Source organism: Podospora pseudopauciseta, chromosome 4 (assembly GCF_035222475.1).
Source record: "Podospora pseudopauciseta strain CBS 411.78 chromosome 4, whole genome shotgun sequence".
NCBI lineage: Eukaryota > Fungi > Ascomycota > Sordariomycetes > Sordariales > Podosporaceae > Podospora > Podospora pseudopauciseta.
The window spans coordinates 3,433,551-3,451,161 of record NC_085894.1 but is presented as its reverse complement, the minus strand read 5'-3'; the positions used below and the strand labels follow the sequence as shown (position 1 = coordinate 3,451,161).

Below are 17,611 nucleotides of genomic sequence, written 5' to 3'. Positions count from 1 at the left end.
ACAGGGCGGCCGCTGGAGTTGCACCCATTCCAGGTGCACTTCGGGGGTTGGTGAGCCAGGTTGGTGTTCACCTTGCCCAAAGCCAACATCATGGCCAAAGAAGAGGTGTCGCTGGCTTAGTGAAGTTGCAGAACTGAAAAGTGGTACTGCATGTGGCAGTATCTGACAGGCAGCGACGCAGCATGCGGAGAGTATGGTTCACGACATCTATGCACTTCAGAAATGTAGGCGCAAAGGCAGGCAAAGCCACGGGCTATTTCCGATCTTGGAGCCCGGATGGTTAGAGATTCTTTGTTTTCCAGTATCAACCAACCTCTCTGATCGACTGCCGACACCTCAAGCCCAGTACGAGGAGTTTGCACACTTGTTTGCTTTCCTGAGCCTCAACACCACCGCACCAAACTCTCGTGCTCCTCTCCTCCCCTCTGGCCATGGGACAAATGGGGTGGATCTTGTGTAAGGTAACCGCCAACATCAACCCGCGCAAAAGTGGTTATGCCAGCCCCGAACCCGCTTCACCCGCTCTCTCTCCACGGCCATGCGTACAGCTCCTTGGCCACCTAATCCATCTCAAACCCACCTCTCAAGATCTCGCTTTCAATGAGCTATTCTGGCCCTCCCAAAAACCACACCAACATGCCACGTCCCATGATCCATCCTCACCGCCAATCCCGCACCCCAGCTGAAGACCATCAAACAACTCCTTCGACTTGAACTCCCCAAATCAGTGTAACACAAAAGTAAACAATCCAACCGCCTCATTGGCCAACCCAGCCGACACAAACGCCTTTCCCGCCCCGTCCCGCTCTTTACCCGCGAATAAGCCACCGCCAGCTATGCCCATCGCTTGGAAGAGTGCTCACATGTGGTATCACAGCGGGTCGGAAGCTCAAACAACCGCTGCGGCCGTCCGGGCGCATGCTTCTTATTGGCTCTCCTAACCGCGACAGACGGGAGAGCAAAAATTGAGGTGCTAAAAATTGTCATTGGCTGGACCAGATCTCAACGAGATCTGGTGTCCCACCGCGGAATGAGAATAGCCGCCCGCGGCGGCGCTTGCGCTTGGGAACTACTACAACAGAGAACGAGAGGACAGGTCGGCCGCTGGCATAGCATGGCATTGCAGAGGTGCTCTGAGCGCTTGTGTAAATAACCTACCTACCTACACGGAATAAACGGGACGCCTCGCCTTTGCACGTTGCAGAAGTCAGAGTCATACTGCGACGAGGCTGATGAACAGACGCGCGGCTGAGACTGCTTTGCTTGCGCAGTCAACGTTGCTGTGCAGTACTCCGTAGTTTGAGATACACGCCGTTCGAGACCCCAGCCTCATCCCTTGCGGGCTTGTGTTTGTTTGAACGCCGAGGAGATCAGATACGACTTCCATCGATAGACGGGGTGAGTCGGTGGTTGATCAAATCGGATCACCGGACCAAAAGTGAGCATCGAGCTGTGTTGTGCGCAGGTTAGACAGACGCCCCTAGCAGCTCTGGTATAACGTCACCCCAGGCCTATTCATCGGCATTTGATGACCTGCCCCTCTAGACTGGTGCAACGCGGCGCGACCTCCAGACCTGGACAGACCACCCATAGAATCAAATGGGATGAAGCGACGGGGTGTAAGCCATCCCCGCAGTTCTATTCGGTAAGCTGCCGGTGGTGTTTCGGGCTTCCGTGGGCAACCCGAAAATGGGCCTCGAAAATGGGAGCTGTCTCTGGTGGGATTGGGTTTTTGGAAGCCTGGACCCCAAAAGCAACTCGACGCATCAGCGATGTTGAGAAGCTTGGGCGGGGATTGGACATGGTGTTTGGGTTTGCAGGCTGGTTAGTGTCCAGGCCGTCGATGAGCGGACAGTCACTCAGTCAGTCATCGTTGGAGGTTGGTACAACAGTTGTTGTAGTTGTCGTTGTTGGTGGAGCACATGTCAAGATGTCAAGGAGCGGAAAGGGGAATCAACTGCCATTTCCCGGCGCTAGCATCTGAGATTGAATTGCGCAAGAGCTCCACCGCATCGTATTATCGTAGGCCTCTAACGATCGGGTGGGGGAGGGCATTGCGAGATGGTCTTCTCCGCGAAATGAGCTGCTCAGATGTGCGTTCTTGGCGGTTGCATGCCGAAAGCATTGCGAACATGACCGGCATCGGGAAACTGAGCTCAGCGAGGGAGGTGTGGCTGATGCCGGATGATGAAATTCACGATGGACTGTCGATCGTGAGGCAGCCATGGCAGCTTGCGAAATGTGGGGGTGGGGCCTGCCGCTAACGATTTAGTGTCAACTGGACCTCTCCCAGCGGAGAGCCGAGAAACCCTGGCGTAACCCTACCCCTAGGATTAACCCTTGTTGTTGCTATCACAAGCTTCAACTTGTTCAACGACATCGACATGGCATTTCGATGCCGATCTAAATTACACAGGAGAACGGTTTCTGACTGAAGTAGGTGATACAAAGCATGGCTACCATCGGACATTCTAATGTTGTGGTCATGTTGCATCAGGACCCTCAACACCAACTGACCGTCGATGCCCCTCACAGACCATGATCACGAAGCATCAAAAATTTCCACCAGCTGAACTATCGCCTTAGACCCCGGCGTACCGCAGTGTGGTTCCATGCTGAAAGTCTCACCTTCCCTCTACCATCCCGGTAGCCAGTCCCGGTGGGAAGCACAAGAAAACGTTGCGTGAGACATGCATTACACAGCTTTGCGTTGTAAGCTGTCTAGACCAAGACTTTGACTGGCCTGTCCTACACCCACAGGAGTTGGCCGCGAGAAGAGATGGCATCTCCGTCACAGCCACTCCTTGTCAGCTGCGAGAGCTTTTGGAGGGGCAGCTTGTGGTGGGTGGTGTCAAGCAAGCTGGGAGCTACCGATTTGGTTGGACAGTAGCTCACCCCGGCTTCTCTGGCCTGCCTTTTGGATCTGCCTTCGGGTGTCCAATCACGGCGTGCGCTGTTGACTTGCTTGGAAGAGACACCGACACCAAGGAAAATGCGGCACTTGGAAGATGTTATTTGGGGGTCTAGATGCGCCTCGGGAGTTGAAGCCATACTCAACACCCTCAACATGTCAAAAACAACAGAAAGGAGGCGGTGTATGCGGCACACTGGCCTGGAGAGAGCTCGGTGTCAGAAGCTGGCAGGTTGACCTCGGGAGGCGTCGCCCAGTCGGCCGTTTGTGCCCGGTGGTTGGCCACGGGAAAAGCCTATTGCTGAGACGCAGAGGTCAAATTTCACATGAAGACTTTTTTTCACTTTCCTTTTGGTGGATGGAACAATACCTATGAAATGCAACCAGCTATTTTCTCACCGATGGCCGATACGAACAATAGCCAAGGTTTATTTTTGGTGAGTAGTGATATCTGAGAAGCGCACTGACAATCTGATGTGGCTCCTGATACAAATGATACCTGCCCTCCGTGATCTGAGGGTGGCAGGTCACTTGAAACGAGAGTTCGGACTAGAGCTAGTGACTGTTCGGATGGATGACACTTACCCCGGATTTTGGTCATCTTGGGGGGCTGGTGACTGGTGAGCCAAAACGAACAGTGTTCTGGCAGGCTGGTACATCTCGATATCGGATGAAAAGTCTACTGATGACTACATCGTCGACATCGCCGTTACCGACTGCCGCGATGAGCATGTTCATGTGAAAGCTGGCAGTGCTCTGTTTTTTATTTTCTGATGGTGTGTCAGCAACGGCGATGCGGCAGCCCAATCGGTGCCATCAAAAGCTCGGCTCGGCAGCCCAAAGGAGCTATTAACTTTCTATGCACATCAGATTGGAAGGGCTCATACCTCAGGCAGCAAAGAGGCACAGCATCTCCGGGGAAGCGGACAGGGTGGGATGCTGCCCCTGAGTGCTTGCTACAATTGCGACCTTGTAATGACGGCTTCAAAGGGCTGAAACAAAACATTGGGAGCAAACAACAGAATATCAGATGCGAGGCTCAGGGGTATTGGGCCTTGATCCGGTCGATGCTGTCGCTTTTGTCATCACCGCCTTTCCCGTCGTTGCACCTCACCAACCCGTTTTGTCCCTCTTGCACAATCTCTTTGCTTTTTTGCGTGTAACTATCCAGTCAAAGCTCATGTGGCCCCGGCGAAATAGACACGCGGTTTCCATCGTCTGAGACCTTGGGTGCTCGTGTACTGCACTGTTGTCCCTCCCACATGATCCAGGCGGGGTTGACCGTCCGGTGCTGGTGATACCCCTCAAAAATCTCACGGTGATAGCGATAAGATCGACCCCTGGCAAAAAGACGCGATGACCAACTTCGTTTTGATGCGAAGGATGTGATGTTTTAACTTGCTGCCCATCACCTACATCGTTTCGTTTCACGGCGATGCGGGGAGTGGGAGACGGCTTGGCATCACCGTCTGAGGGTTTTTTTTTTTTCTTCAGGGGCTCCCTGCGCCGAAACGAGGGACTCGATGAAGACACCACCCGTTGCAATCCCCCCTGTTCCCTGCCCCACTGTTAGCAAACCTTATTTTCCCCGCCTGTTTCTCCGGATCAACGTCACCCGGTCTTAACAGCTTCTTTCCCCTTGCCATTGCCTCACACGAGCATGCAAGCAAAATCGATGAAATATTGGCGTGCTGGTGCTACAGATCATCTCATCATCTCGTGCGTAGCCCCTTGACAGCATTCCGGCATCGGCTCACCGCCCGCCCTGCTGCCGATCGCCGGGAAGAATGGTTACGAGCAATTTACAGGTTCAAGACCGGTCATGGATCAAGCAAGAGCGGCAGCATGTCAAGAATCGCCACAGAGTGCCTGCGTGGATGCCCAGTGCCAGCAGAGTCCGGTGAGGCTATTCTGCGGCTGCAGTCTGGTCCAATATCTCGGGTTGACGGCGCAAATGCGGTCTGATTGGGCTTGGAACAGCTATGCTCTGCGACTCCTCAAACGCACGACACAGTGTTCGCCATGTAAAGTGCAGTTGAGAGGCAGATCAGCACAACGGCAGGAACCCAAGCCCAATCGCTACAAGGGAATATCCTATGTCTATCAGCATCTTCGAACAGTTCCGTCTCCTGAAATCGCCTCCCATGTGGAAGAAGAAACACAACCCCTCTTGTTTCATGTCCGGGCGTTGAGGATGCAACGGGCCAATCACATCGGCCGCAACCCGGATCGCTGGCAAACTCGAAAGTCTGGCATCCAAGAGCTGGCCAACCATTCATCTCAGGAGTTATGCATCGCGTGGATATAGGCATGGATCAAATGCACACCTACAGCCAGCCAAAGCTGGGTGGCACCAGCCTTTTTCAGGGCGGAAGGGTGGAAGGGCACAGGGGAAATGCTCGCCAACTGAGCTGCAGATATCTCCTATCCCTATGACTCGGTCCCACGCATCTCCCTGGGTCGGGTGCTTGGATGCCGGTGACGGCCACGTTGAATGTTCCTTGTGCCTAATAAAGTGTCACCTGTCATCCCTTTTGCTTCGGCTCTGGAATCCACAATCCCATCTTTTGTCCCGTCCATCTTTTGGAGAGTTATATTGACGACCTACTCGGCTGTTTCCCCTCCCTTTCGTGCTTCAACCCGGTTCCATTGACCAAAGAAGGGGGAAACTGGAACTCTTTGCCACCACTCCCTTATCACACGCTCCCTTCTGTAAGTTGTGCCAGTCCATCATTTCCCCTCTCCCTGAGTGAGCGAGGACGCTGGAGCCTGGATGCGTGCATGGTGCCATCTTTGCAGCCTACAAAAACTCCCATGACAGCACCCGTCATCATGGGCATCATCATCAACACCAGGCCGTAACACGATAATCTTATATGGTCCACCAGCCACCAAACTGCATCGACCAGACCCCAACAGTGCATCTACCCGAAATCCAGTGCCAAGGCTGCCGCTTGGCCACCTATTTTATCTTGTCATCATACTACCGATCAAACAAGAAGCTTATTTCTCCTCTGCCTCTCACTAGGAAGCCCGTCGAGTGCCCATCCTTTGCCAACAAACCCTTGGAGTGTTTGGCAGTCCAGCCCGTCCCGTTGGACCTACCGCACATTGATGGTGAGTGAGTCGCTTGTCTTTTTTTATTCTGTACTGTGGTATTTGTTTGGCCAAGACCCCACCGGCTTCGCCCCCCGCTTGCCGCTGCGACTGTTGCGACAGGAGCAGAGGAGCGACGAGCACGAATCAATGGCCCCCAGAGCGCCGATTGACAAGTGGTACTGGGCGACAGCTCGAACGCAGCGACAAGCGGCAGCAGAGACAGGCAGACAGACAGACAGACGGACAGCTACCTACCTAGCCTTTTGGCGCGCGACTGTTGACACCCCCTGGTCCAACCAGCCATCTAGTTTACCGCTCTACCGCCTTACCGCGCAGACCCGCAATCCTTTAATTCCGTCGACAAGATATTAAAACCTGTTCGGAGCCCACGAGGACGAGGTTCAGAATATCCAGCCAGACGTGTGCAGCAGTGCTCTCCTCCCGGTGCCCTTTTCTTATTTTTGTGCATTTCCCAATTTGTTCACGCATCCGCCGGCTCGGAGCATCCATATTGATTGCATTTGCATTTCTCATTTAACACATAATCAATACTCCACCGGCATTGCTCGGCATCATCGACCAGTCTCGACCCCGACATCAGACCGCAGCAAACGCTCGACTCGAAAACCCCACGACGTGAGCACGGATAGGCCCTGTCAACATCCGCTGACTCAATCGGCTGCCGATCGTGCACCCCGACCGCCTGTTCTGCTAATTCTCTAGTGGATTGATTCCCTTGGGATTTCCAGCACCTGCTACCACGCAAACCAGCAGAAGCCGGCCTCCGAGACCCGGCCCCAAACCTCGGCAGCTTTCCCCACTTATTCCGGGATCGCCACCGCGCCAGTCAAGCTGCGACTTGTCATTTCCAGCTTGTTCGTGTTTAAGAAAACCGAAGGAAGACTTGTCTCTTCTGGTTTCCTTTTGCCTCCGAGGCGTTTCGATTTTATTTTTTTGCTTGCGATACGGACTTGTCCGCCTGCCTCGACTCTTGGTCAACAACGGGGTTCCCCCACTGCAGTCCTGATTGGTCGACGGCTTTTCTTGGCCTCAGCAATCAGATCGCAGAGCAATCCAGACGAGCCTAGAGGCCCCAGAAGCCCAGAAGCCGCTGATCGCGCGCCCATCCCCGGTCCCGACCGATACAGCGGGCCACCACAACATCCCAGAGTGCCCACGCACCCCCCTGTGCCGCTGCAACCCCTGCCATCCTTGTCCGCCTGGAGCTCAGCCTCGTCACTGAGCACTTGGGCAACAAAGCCACTGAGACACCCCAGCACACCCCAGCTACAGGCACCCCTGTAGAAGCCGGCCTTTACTGGAACACCACGGCCGCTACCCCAACATTTGTGTACTTTGTTGTTTTTCCCTAAACAGACCCCTGTGTGGAGTCTTCCCTCCGGGTTCGCCTCTGTTGAGTTTATACTTAACTCCAGGGACATCTCCATTTCGTCATCCTATCTCTTTCATTGCATTTCACTATCCCCATCAACAACAAGACAGTCAAAGAGAGACACAGTCGGGTACTTTGTTTCTCTTTCGTCAACTGTCGCCAACACACGCCAACACACACCACATCGACGTCACACCTCTCTCTCTCTCTCTCTCTCTCTCTCTCTCTCACACACACACACACACACACATCTTCACATCACCGCCATGGAGTCGATACCATCAACCTACCTCGGCACTGCTGAGCTCAACGCTGCCGCCCTCGAGACCTTTATCTACAAGAGAGTCGACAAGGAAATGATCAGGTACCTCGCCAGCGCCGCTTCCGGCGTTATCACGTGCGACCCAACCATGATGGTACCACCCGTTCAAGAAACCAGAACCAGATATCCCTCCCCACCCAGGACACCACCGCCAAGAGCGGTCCGCAGCGAAGACAGCACCTTGCCCACCCTGGAGGAGTTCATCACCCAGCTCGTCATCACCTCCAACGTCCAGGTGCCGACCCTCATGTCCACCCTCGTCTACCTCAACCGGCTCCGGTCCCGGCTCCAACCCATGGCCAAGGGACTCCGCTGCACCACTCACCGCATCTTCCTTGCTGCTCTCATCCTCGCGGCCAAGTACCTCAACGACAGCTCCCCCAAGAACAAGCACTGGGCTAGCTACAGCTACATCACCACCCAGGTGTACAACTTTGGCTTTTCGAGAACCGAGGTCAACCTGATGGAGAAGCAGCTCTTGTTTTTGCTCGATTGGGATTTGAGGATCACCGAGGAGGATTTGTACAGGGAATTAGACCACTTCCTTGCGCCGATCAAGTATGACATTGAGGCCCGCCACGCGAGGGAGGTGCGCCACGCTGCGAAGAGGGAGATGGAGAGGCAGAGGAGGATGGAGATTGAGGAAGAGGAAGAGGAGTGGATCCGGGTTGCGAGGGAGACGTCGATTGCCGTTTCTGCCGAGCAGGTTTATGCTGCTACTCCTTCTTCGAGCAGGGGGAGTTCGAGGTCGAGGGGGTATTCGAGGGAGCCGTCGCCTCCGGGGTTGTACTCGTCAGGCTCGTCGTATGCCGGTAGTGTGAGCTCTTCGAGGGCGACTACGCCCGAGGGTGATGATGATGAGGAGGAGCATGATTTGGGTGTGCCGAGGGGAGGGGAGCCGTATATTTACTCGGGACAGCAGGATGGGTTGTATGGTTCCGAGGTGGAGGTTTTGCCTTGCGTGCCGGAGAAGGATGCGATGTATACTGTCCACTCACACCAGCAGTATACACGCAAGGTCGCTGCCAAGAAGCTGTTGCCGTATGAGGTTCCGAGCTCGGGTCATCATGTGGTTGGGGAGGGGAGGGTGAAGAAGGGGGGGATGAAGCAGATGTTTGGGAGGATGTTTAATGGGGTTAGTGTGCGATGAGCACTTTACTTCCCTCGCCAACACAACACAATCATGACCGCGATGACTTTTTCATTTTTTTTTCTCTACTTAAAACCAGCATTAAAAGGCGGAGTCTTTCCTTTTCTTTTTTTTTTTCCCGCTTTGGGAGAAAAGAACGCGAGGGTGTTTATTTTGGGTGGCAGGCATGAACGGGAAAGGAAGCAAGCACATTGGCGTTCACAACTTGGGAACGGGGCAGGCGGGAATTATATCTTTGCATTGGTACAGGAGGGGAGTTTCTTTGTTTTTTTTGTCGTTGTGTCTCATCGGAAACTACATATACAGCCTGGCCTTTTTTTTTCTCTCTCGCATTTCCAGCATAAAGAGGGCAAATAGGTACCAAGGGGCGGTGGGGGAGGGATTAATACCGAGAACTACATCACAACGAAAGATAATTTTTTGTCCATGTCTGCTGAATTGGTACATACAAAGAAGAGAATAATGGCAAAGAGATAATTCACACACACTTGCTTGTTTTCGGGTTCGGGAGGAGTGAAAGTGAGGGGATGGATGGATCACTTGGGGAAGGGCGGTCACCCTCCCTCGCAATTGTGCATAAACTCCCACACTCCAACTCCGCTTCGTCTATTGGGCATCAGGTTGGAGGTCTCCAGACCTATCATGCTGACCGCCGGGCCAGACAGTCGGGAAATCAGGTGGTTGGGTTGGTTGGGGGTCATTCATCTTGAAGCTTTCTGCCCTTGAGCTGTGCTAGCGAATGCAGGGATGGATGGGGGTGGGTGGATGATTGATTGGGTTGTTTACTTATCCGGTCAGTAGGTAAGTTAGAGATGCCACGTCAGAATATCGCTGGTGTTGTTGTTGTTAATGTTGTTACCCCGCACACCACACGACACGACACCGCGACCGCAAAGTTCAGATCCCTACCTTGCCATAGATGCATTTGTCGTAATTGTTGCGGGTAATGACCCGTTTGCCCGAACCATTTGTTATTGATCGTTTGCGCATCCGAAAAAGTCAATTGTGTGATGAGCCGGCCGGCCTGCCTGGGCCCCCCAGACCAGCATGCTGGCCACGACAACACAAACTCCGGCATTTACACTTTTTCGGTCCGGGGCTGCGAGACTGGGCCTATGATGAAAGAAGCCTTGTTGCCCGGCCCGGGGGGGCTGGGGGTGCTTGTCTTACAGTGAAGTGTCAAAACTCCAGTCTGAGGGATGTGCAGAAAGAAAAGAGCCTCACGTCAGCCTCCGGGATGGGGGAGTAACAACGGAAATGGACATTTGAGGCTCAAGTTCTCTGCAGTGGCTTCAGTAGTTGTCGTCGTGGCTGACTGGGCATATCGTACTGAACAAGGTAGTTGGCATCAGTCACTTTTGCAAAAAAAATAAAAGCCCCTGAGGCAGATAGGCTCTACGCACCCATTGTACTGTCGAGTGGGCATGTAAGCGATGCATGACATTGTGGTATTGCTGGTGGTCAGCATCTTATTTTCTACTGGACCTGGGGCTTCAGGCAGGCAATCTGCACTTTTGGGGTAGAGTCAGAAATGCCTGCCCCAGTGAATGTCCCATACTCATCAGAAGGCTGATGAAAATGCGGCGTGCTCTCCCTCGCAAGTGCGCTTGGATACAATACCATGGGCATCATCTTTGTTGTGGTGTTGCGCACCCACCCCCTGAGCCCCTGAAGCCACTTACACCAGGGGGGGCTTCTGTTTCGGGAATGCATACCGCCAAAACCCCCTTCTCTCTCTCTTCAACTTTCCTCTCTGTGCAGCCGTTTCACCTTGCCGTAGACTAGCGGAAACATGACAACAGGATCTCGGTATGATAACCTCCAACAATCGCGTTGGTAAGTGGCTTTTGGTGGCTTTCTCACTTGCGCAAGTTGATAGCTAACGGCGATGACTCTGTCAACCTACCTACCCACCGAGGGGCCTATCAACGCGGGGTATGGGTGATAGTGATACCGATAAGGATGACAGGCAGTTTTTTTGGGGGGAGGGAGACTGGATGGAATAACAGCGATTGGTGGCCTCAACTTGATGTGCCTTGCATTTCTACCCTGTTCATCCGATAGGGGGGGAAGAAATTCGATATGAGCCACAAGGGCGAACTGGTAGGAAAACGCGCAAGTGTGCAGGTGGGAGGCGAAGCACTGCCACAGATCTGGATTTGCAGCCGGAACGGAATGGACGGAGATATCGATTTCGTATCGCTTGGGTCTTGGATTTGATAATGACGACGAAGTGGAGGCGATAACTTCGTAATTGATGTGTCAACAATGCCGCAGCAATATGAGCCTGGTTTTTTTTTTTGTTGGGGACAGAGGCGATATCGTCTTTGATGCGGGCGTGGGCTGTTCCGTGTTCTCGTGATGTTCGGGGCATCAGAGTGCTGGAGTGGTGCCAAGAGTTGGATGCTGGAAGTCACTGTGGAACAGCGTGCACTGTGTGGCTCGTGCAGAGGGGTTAAAGGCTTGGCAGCCCTGGCTGAGTCATCCTTCCGAACGACAGCAGAGGACATCATGCGACGAAGATGAAATGGCTCATGATGAGTGGACAGGTCACACAACTGGCGAGGTTTGTTTCAGTTGCTCCTCCTGAGGAATGGATAATATCTCATGATTCTTATTTTTGTTCATACAGACACTATTTTCACATGTTTGCTGGAGTTATGCACGCCATCCTACGTCCTTCGGGGTCGGTTAAGCACTTGAAGACTGCCCAACTGCGATCCTACGACCGCGGCCCAGCCTAACGACATATGGTCGGAAGGTTTGTTTGTTCGGCGTCTTTTCTAGAAGGTTTGTGCCGCCAGCCATCATTCCATCGCGCTGTAGTTGAGGAATAGGAACCAATTTGCCTCATCGGTCCGACAAATTGGTTCGATTGTGCTCTACGCCACATGAGGTCTTTTTGCAGACATTGGGGGCTGCTTATGAGGCTTGTTTGTGTGGCCAAGTCCAACAATGAAGAGTTTCTGACTACTCGGGTCATGCAAAGTCGTATGAGCATGAGATTCGCCAGCACTGAGAGACTAAAGGATTGAGCGATGGTTTCCAGAGGGAATAGTTAGGGTACCTACTCAAGGTTCCGAGGTAACATATCGATGTCGATGACAAGGTTGGAGATTTCCAACGGTATTTGAGAACTGGGTCGGTGTTTTTGTTATGATCAGGGTGGTCAACGAGATGAACCAACATAGGTGTCTGTCGGTTTATCCTGCACTGTTCTTAGCCGAGTGTCTTCGGTGACTCGCCATGGCTAGAGTTACCATTTCCCTCATTTATGCTGCCCAATCTATAGTCACAGATAGATGAATAATCTCTACATGGGGTACCTAAGTCACACATGTGTGAGGTGGGTTGCAACACAGAACTGGTATTGCTAAAAACTTGGGTAATGTGCTTTCATAACATTTATCGTAAGCTTCCGAGTATTGAACACACGTAGATCTGTTGCTAGAGATACCTGATATTAAGCCGATACATTGGTAACTAGATAGCGCAGTTGTTAAGATGTCAGTGTGAAGACAACCTAAGTATTATCCACCTTCTTCTCCCTCTGACGAGATGTTTGACGAAATTGCTTCCTGCATGCTCTGTAGCTCCCTGCAAAGCAACTTGAATGCGTCCTCCTCGTTACCTACCTGAAGCAGTCGCAGTCCTATGAACAGTCGTTCCATATTGTAATGTGGTGAAAACAGAAGAGCACACCTTGATTGTAAGGAATCCCGAACTTGTCCCTCAACAGGCGCCCCCATTTCTAACAAAAGCCGGAGAACAGGAATCCATACCCTACATATCTTCTCTACATTCATTGTTTCCATGGTTGGGAATTGTCGCGAGACAAACGCTACTAGAATTTCAGACCACACTGTACACCTAGTTTCCGATCCGGTATTAGCGCCTTGCGACAATAGCTCGAAGTTAATGTCCGCGCCTAAATCCAACAGCAACTGAAACATGTTGACGCTGGGGTCTGGGCGGCTGTAGGCTGCGTCGATGAGAAGAAGGGACGGGGCTTGTGGAGATCTCCCAGCGCGAACTCTGACGTATTCTGTCACATTTTCCCTTATGACATGAGATAGAAAACCTTGGTGGCTCAAGAAGTGATTGAACCAGGGTAAGGTAGCGTTTGGCCACCAAGGAGATCGTTCCTGATTGTGAAGAACACCCTCTTTCTCCAAAGGATGTGCCACCCTGTCGAGAATCTCTACCATGATTTCAGTATTTCCTGTCGCAACCCACCGGGCGGACACCATAGCCCCGAGGGCCCGCAACGTGATATCAATCTTCCGATCTTGCCCGGTGATGTAGGAGGGCATTGATTTTATAGATAGCTAGTATGCTGCGCACAGTTGCAGAAATGGATCGAACAGTTCCGTGGCGGCCTGCAGCCGAGCTTGGACATCGTGTCTCCTAAGATAACCCTTGGCAGTTCGATGAAGGTATTCAACTGGATGTGGCTGCAAAGCATCTCCAGTACTGGTTACCTCGAGCAGGCCCATACAACGGCTGTTGAGGCGCCGCCCGATTGTAGAAAGCTGCGAATCATATTCCTCCTGTGAGATTAGTTGATTGTCCATCTCGATGGCATGAGAAATATTTTCTGTGTCTGCGAGAAACAGGATTCGCGCTTCTAACACGCCTATGTGTGCCTTTTTCAATTCAAAATATTGAGCGGCATGTTTAAAGTAAAAGGTATACCATGTTTTGATGATTGCGTCATAGAGATCTTCCAAGTCAAGAGGCAGGGCATCCAGCCTTCCTTGGAGATCGCTGATTCGGTCGTCATTGTTCAGTCCGGTCAAAAGCCATTTCACAACAAGACACACCCATAAGAAGACACCATCAGCCTTGTCCACAATATTCCTCGCGAGTTGCTCCGCAAAGTCGGGCTCGCGCGCTCGAAGGCGCCTAAAACCACGGTTACCTCGTAGCGCGGACTGAGTGTTCTTTCCGGTCGAGGGAAATGTTTTGCCGTTTTCGGACTCACTTACAGGGAGGGTCGTTAAGGAACAAGCGGCACCCCCGCCTCCAACCGCCAATGCTCTCTTGACTTTCCAAGGTTATTTTCAGTTGTTTAAATTCCAAAGCTTTCGACGGTGAAGCCAGCGGTAATCGACCACAAAATCTTCAGTCGGGTCAGGGAGCATGCCTAGGCTTTTAATGTGTAGAGGGAACGAGTCCTTAATAAATCCATCTAGACTTAAAACCGGCACTTCTGTATCGCCATAATAACCTTACTATACGGCCTTTCTACTAAAAGCACCTTCATTCTAATAAAGTTGGTATATTACTGATAGGTAGAGATAATTAAAAGTAAGGCGATAAAGTCTCAGATCTATATTCAAATTCCGTACCTAAAATAAATACTATAAACTAACGTAAGTACTATTACCCTAGTTTACTATATAATCTTTTATATAATAAGTATTTAGGAATATAAAGTCTAAATATCTTTCCTTTGGTACCGCGCGCTAACGGCCGACCTTAATCTCTATTAATATCTCTATAAATACTAGTTTAATATTTTACTATAGCTGTTTAAATAAGCCGAGAAAGGTATTATAGTTTATTTGGACGAAGTTTTATATATATCTTTTATAGCGAAATATAGCTTTATAATAACCGTACTCTTTAAGATATTAGGGCTAATAAAGATGTAAAATAGAGATAATATAAAGAGCGTTAAGATTGTAACTGAGATATACTACCGATAGTAAAGTAGTAGCTTTATATTTCTTAAGGAAATTATAACTTTAATCTCAAATATTAATTTTTATAAAATTCTCTAAAAAAAAATTTAAGTGGAGGAGTTTAGATCTATATAAAGGGTAGAATTCTTTATGTAATAAGCGAGGTGGTATATTGTAAGTAATTAGGCTACTTTGTAAGTATATAAAATATAAAGAATAAAAAGACGAGAGATATAATACGTAATAAAATACTTTTTTGTGTACATATTTATATAAGTTTAACTAGAGAGGGGAAAAAATCCGAAACTTAATAAGCCTATTGTGATTTAGTTATAATCTGTGTTTATAACTTGACTTTATATTCGGGAAACTATTTTTCAACTCTTTGCAGGCTAAGGAAATATATCAGCTCTATTTATCAACGTCGAAAACGTTATATAACGTACTAAACAGTATTAAGTTATAGTAAGTAAGTATATTGCTTAACTATATCAATTGTATTTCGGCTATATATGCGTACTAGACGGCTGATATGGACTCCAGAAACCGTATAATATCGTCCAGCTCCTCTGGTTCCTTAAGCCAGTGTCCTTCCTGCTCTGCCCCTGAATACTCGCGCCATTCAACCCTTAGGCCAATTTTGCCCAGAACAACAGCTGCCCGCCGCCCCAAACTAACATCCACATAAGCATCGTCCGTCCCATGGCCCAGGAACACTGGAACTGACAACAAACTATGCTGGGAAGCATTCGGCTCCCGTAGCGTCCCCCGTGTCGCGCCAGCCATCTCCTCCACAAAAGCATCAGAGTCAACCTCTCCGGTGTCAGCAGCCCGGGTGGTGTCTTGCTGCGCCTGAGCCTCCCGGCCAAGGTGCCGCTCAAGCTCGTCAGCGAACGGGAGCCAAGTGCTCGCCCCGACAAATGCCCCCAGACGTCCGGCTGCGCCGTCGGCACCCGCACAGAGCAAAGACCACAGCCCGATAGCACCTCCCTGGCTGATTCCGCCCAGCACCACCTTGCCAGAGCCACCGCCCAGCCTGTCAACCTCTTGACCAAGCAGTCGGGTCAGGTAACGCACCGAGTCTCTGATCCCAGCCATCTGCAAGTCTTGTCTCGCCGTGGGGTCCGTCAAGGAGTGCGCCTCAAACCACGCCGGTATGTCTTCCTCAAACGCCGTGCTCCACAACTCAGCCGACGACGGGAAGACCCAGCGCCAGGATCCGAGGTGTTCTTGCAGTGTCTTGCCGGTAGAGAGCTTGGACTGAAAGAGCTCCTCGACGAATTCTTCGCCGGTACTACCACGGCCGTGAAGGAGAATGATGGTGTGGGTGTGCGGAACGCGAGGCTCTACGACATGGATGGGTCCAAAGTCGGTCATGGCTGGCTTCTAAATGATGTAGTTTGACGGACGGCGAGTTTCATATAGCCGTGTTACGTGTGGAATGCAAAGTTGAGTTTAATTAGGTTAAGAAAAAGGAGGACTAGAAGTTTACTAAGGCGAGAAGATTAGAAAAGCTAGCGGCCCAGGGACGTAGCGGACTTTACTTTAGCACCCTAAGAATAGAAGGCGTGTAAGAATAAAGAGAGGTAATGTGAAAGATAGTAAACCGTAAAGTGTCACAGTTAACCCAACGGCAGGCCGCGCAGTATGTGGGGCGCAGGACGTCCCCAGCTAATCATTAGGAAAGTCAGGAGACAGCTAATTAGGGCTGGCCAGAGAGTGCTATGGCGCCAAGGCCCGCGAGCACTCTGCAGGATGCAAGATGCTCGGGGTGATCGAAGGCATAGCACGACGAGCACTCTGCAGGATGCAATGTGCTAGGAGTGATCGAGGGCATAGCACGACGAGCACTTTAGGGTCTCAAGGTCTATATATACGGAGGAACTGGCTGGTGTAGATAGATAGTTCTGTAGTATGTAATTTAAGTTGTATTCACGGTATTTAGTATTTATATTGAGACAAGCTATTGTTGTACACTATTTAGCTATACCGAACCAGGATTGTTCAGAAATGCCTTTAACTAGTATCCCTTTCAGAAGTTCTAGATAGGAGTTCGTTACAAGTTGCCGTAGCACTAAAGGAAGGAGGATTATAGGGGCGGCGCCTTATAATATATAAAAGAAAATCACTGTAACATAGGCTTATGAGGCACTAATGAATGTGGTGAACCAGTATATTAATTGAACCTTATAGACCAAACAATACCACAGTGGATAGGGTGTAAGGCAGAGGTCTTATAGGCCATCGGTGCTTTACTCGCTCCCTGAGGGTAACTCCGTTCCCGGGCTTAAACGCGTGTTTCCGGGCCTAAACGCGCGTTTCCCGGGCCCGAACGCCCGCTAAATGCGCTAACTAAATATAAGGTTAGGGGCCACGTTACAGGCCACGTTGCCGCTACCGCTTAACCACTGCAGGGCACCGGCCTTAGCGCTCGGCTTTCCGGGACCTCGGATTGCTTCCGGAGGCCGGGCTTCTGCTCCGGTAACCGCAGTCCCTAAACACTGCTGATTTAAGCCATCGTATTGCTTTTGAGGCCCTGTAATATACAGGGTTCAGATACACTGTAAAATCCACAAACAAAAGCTGTATTTTAATATCTTTTAAGTTAGTAATATAAAAAATCGTTAAATTATACTTTAATCTTAATCGCGTACTTATTTAAGCGTTACTATCCCTTTATATCCTTATAGATAGTAAATATAAAGCTAAACCTTATTTTATTAAGCTTTATGTCTTTATTTATATAGTTTAAGCTCTTCCAAGCATATATATAAAATTTCTATGAGCTTTACTAAATAGAGCCTTCCTTTTCTTTTCCTGATTTAACTTATAATTTAGGTAATAAAAATAGTAATATAATAACTTTACCTACGATACTTGCTTTACTATAATAGTTTTAAATTAAAATCTTAAATATAACTCTTGTTTTTTAAGAAAGCTACGGACTCTATTTTAAAGAGCTATAGAGGGAAAGATAGTACGGACTTTTCTTTGATAGATAGTAAGGAAGTACGTTTTTTAAAGTATAAGTATATATTTTCTAAAGTGC

General features: G+C 50.3%; 2 protein-coding genes across 2 annotated transcripts; one reads left to right on the top strand and one right to left on the bottom strand.

The window, feature by feature from the left end:
- Positions 1-7,669: 7,669 nt before the first annotated feature.
- On the top strand, positions 7,670-8,875 carry PCL1 (PHO85 cyclin-1; the record flags this gene model as incomplete). Its single annotated transcript, XM_062912247.1, has 1 exon — positions 7,670-8,875. One exon carries the CDS (start codon positions 7,670-7,672, stop codon positions 8,873-8,875), a length of 1,206 nt encoding a protein of 401 aa, XP_062766158.1.
- A 6,206-nt stretch (positions 8,876-15,081) lies between these two features.
- On the bottom strand, positions 15,082-15,939 carry QC763_001640 (uncharacterized protein; the record flags this gene model as incomplete). The annotated part of the gene is made up of 1 exon (XM_062905322.1): positions 15,082-15,939. The coding sequence occupies one exon, from the start codon at positions 15,937-15,939 to the stop codon at positions 15,082-15,084; it is 858 nt and encodes a 285-aa protein (XP_062766157.1).
- Positions 15,940-17,611: the final 1,672 nt, after the last annotated feature.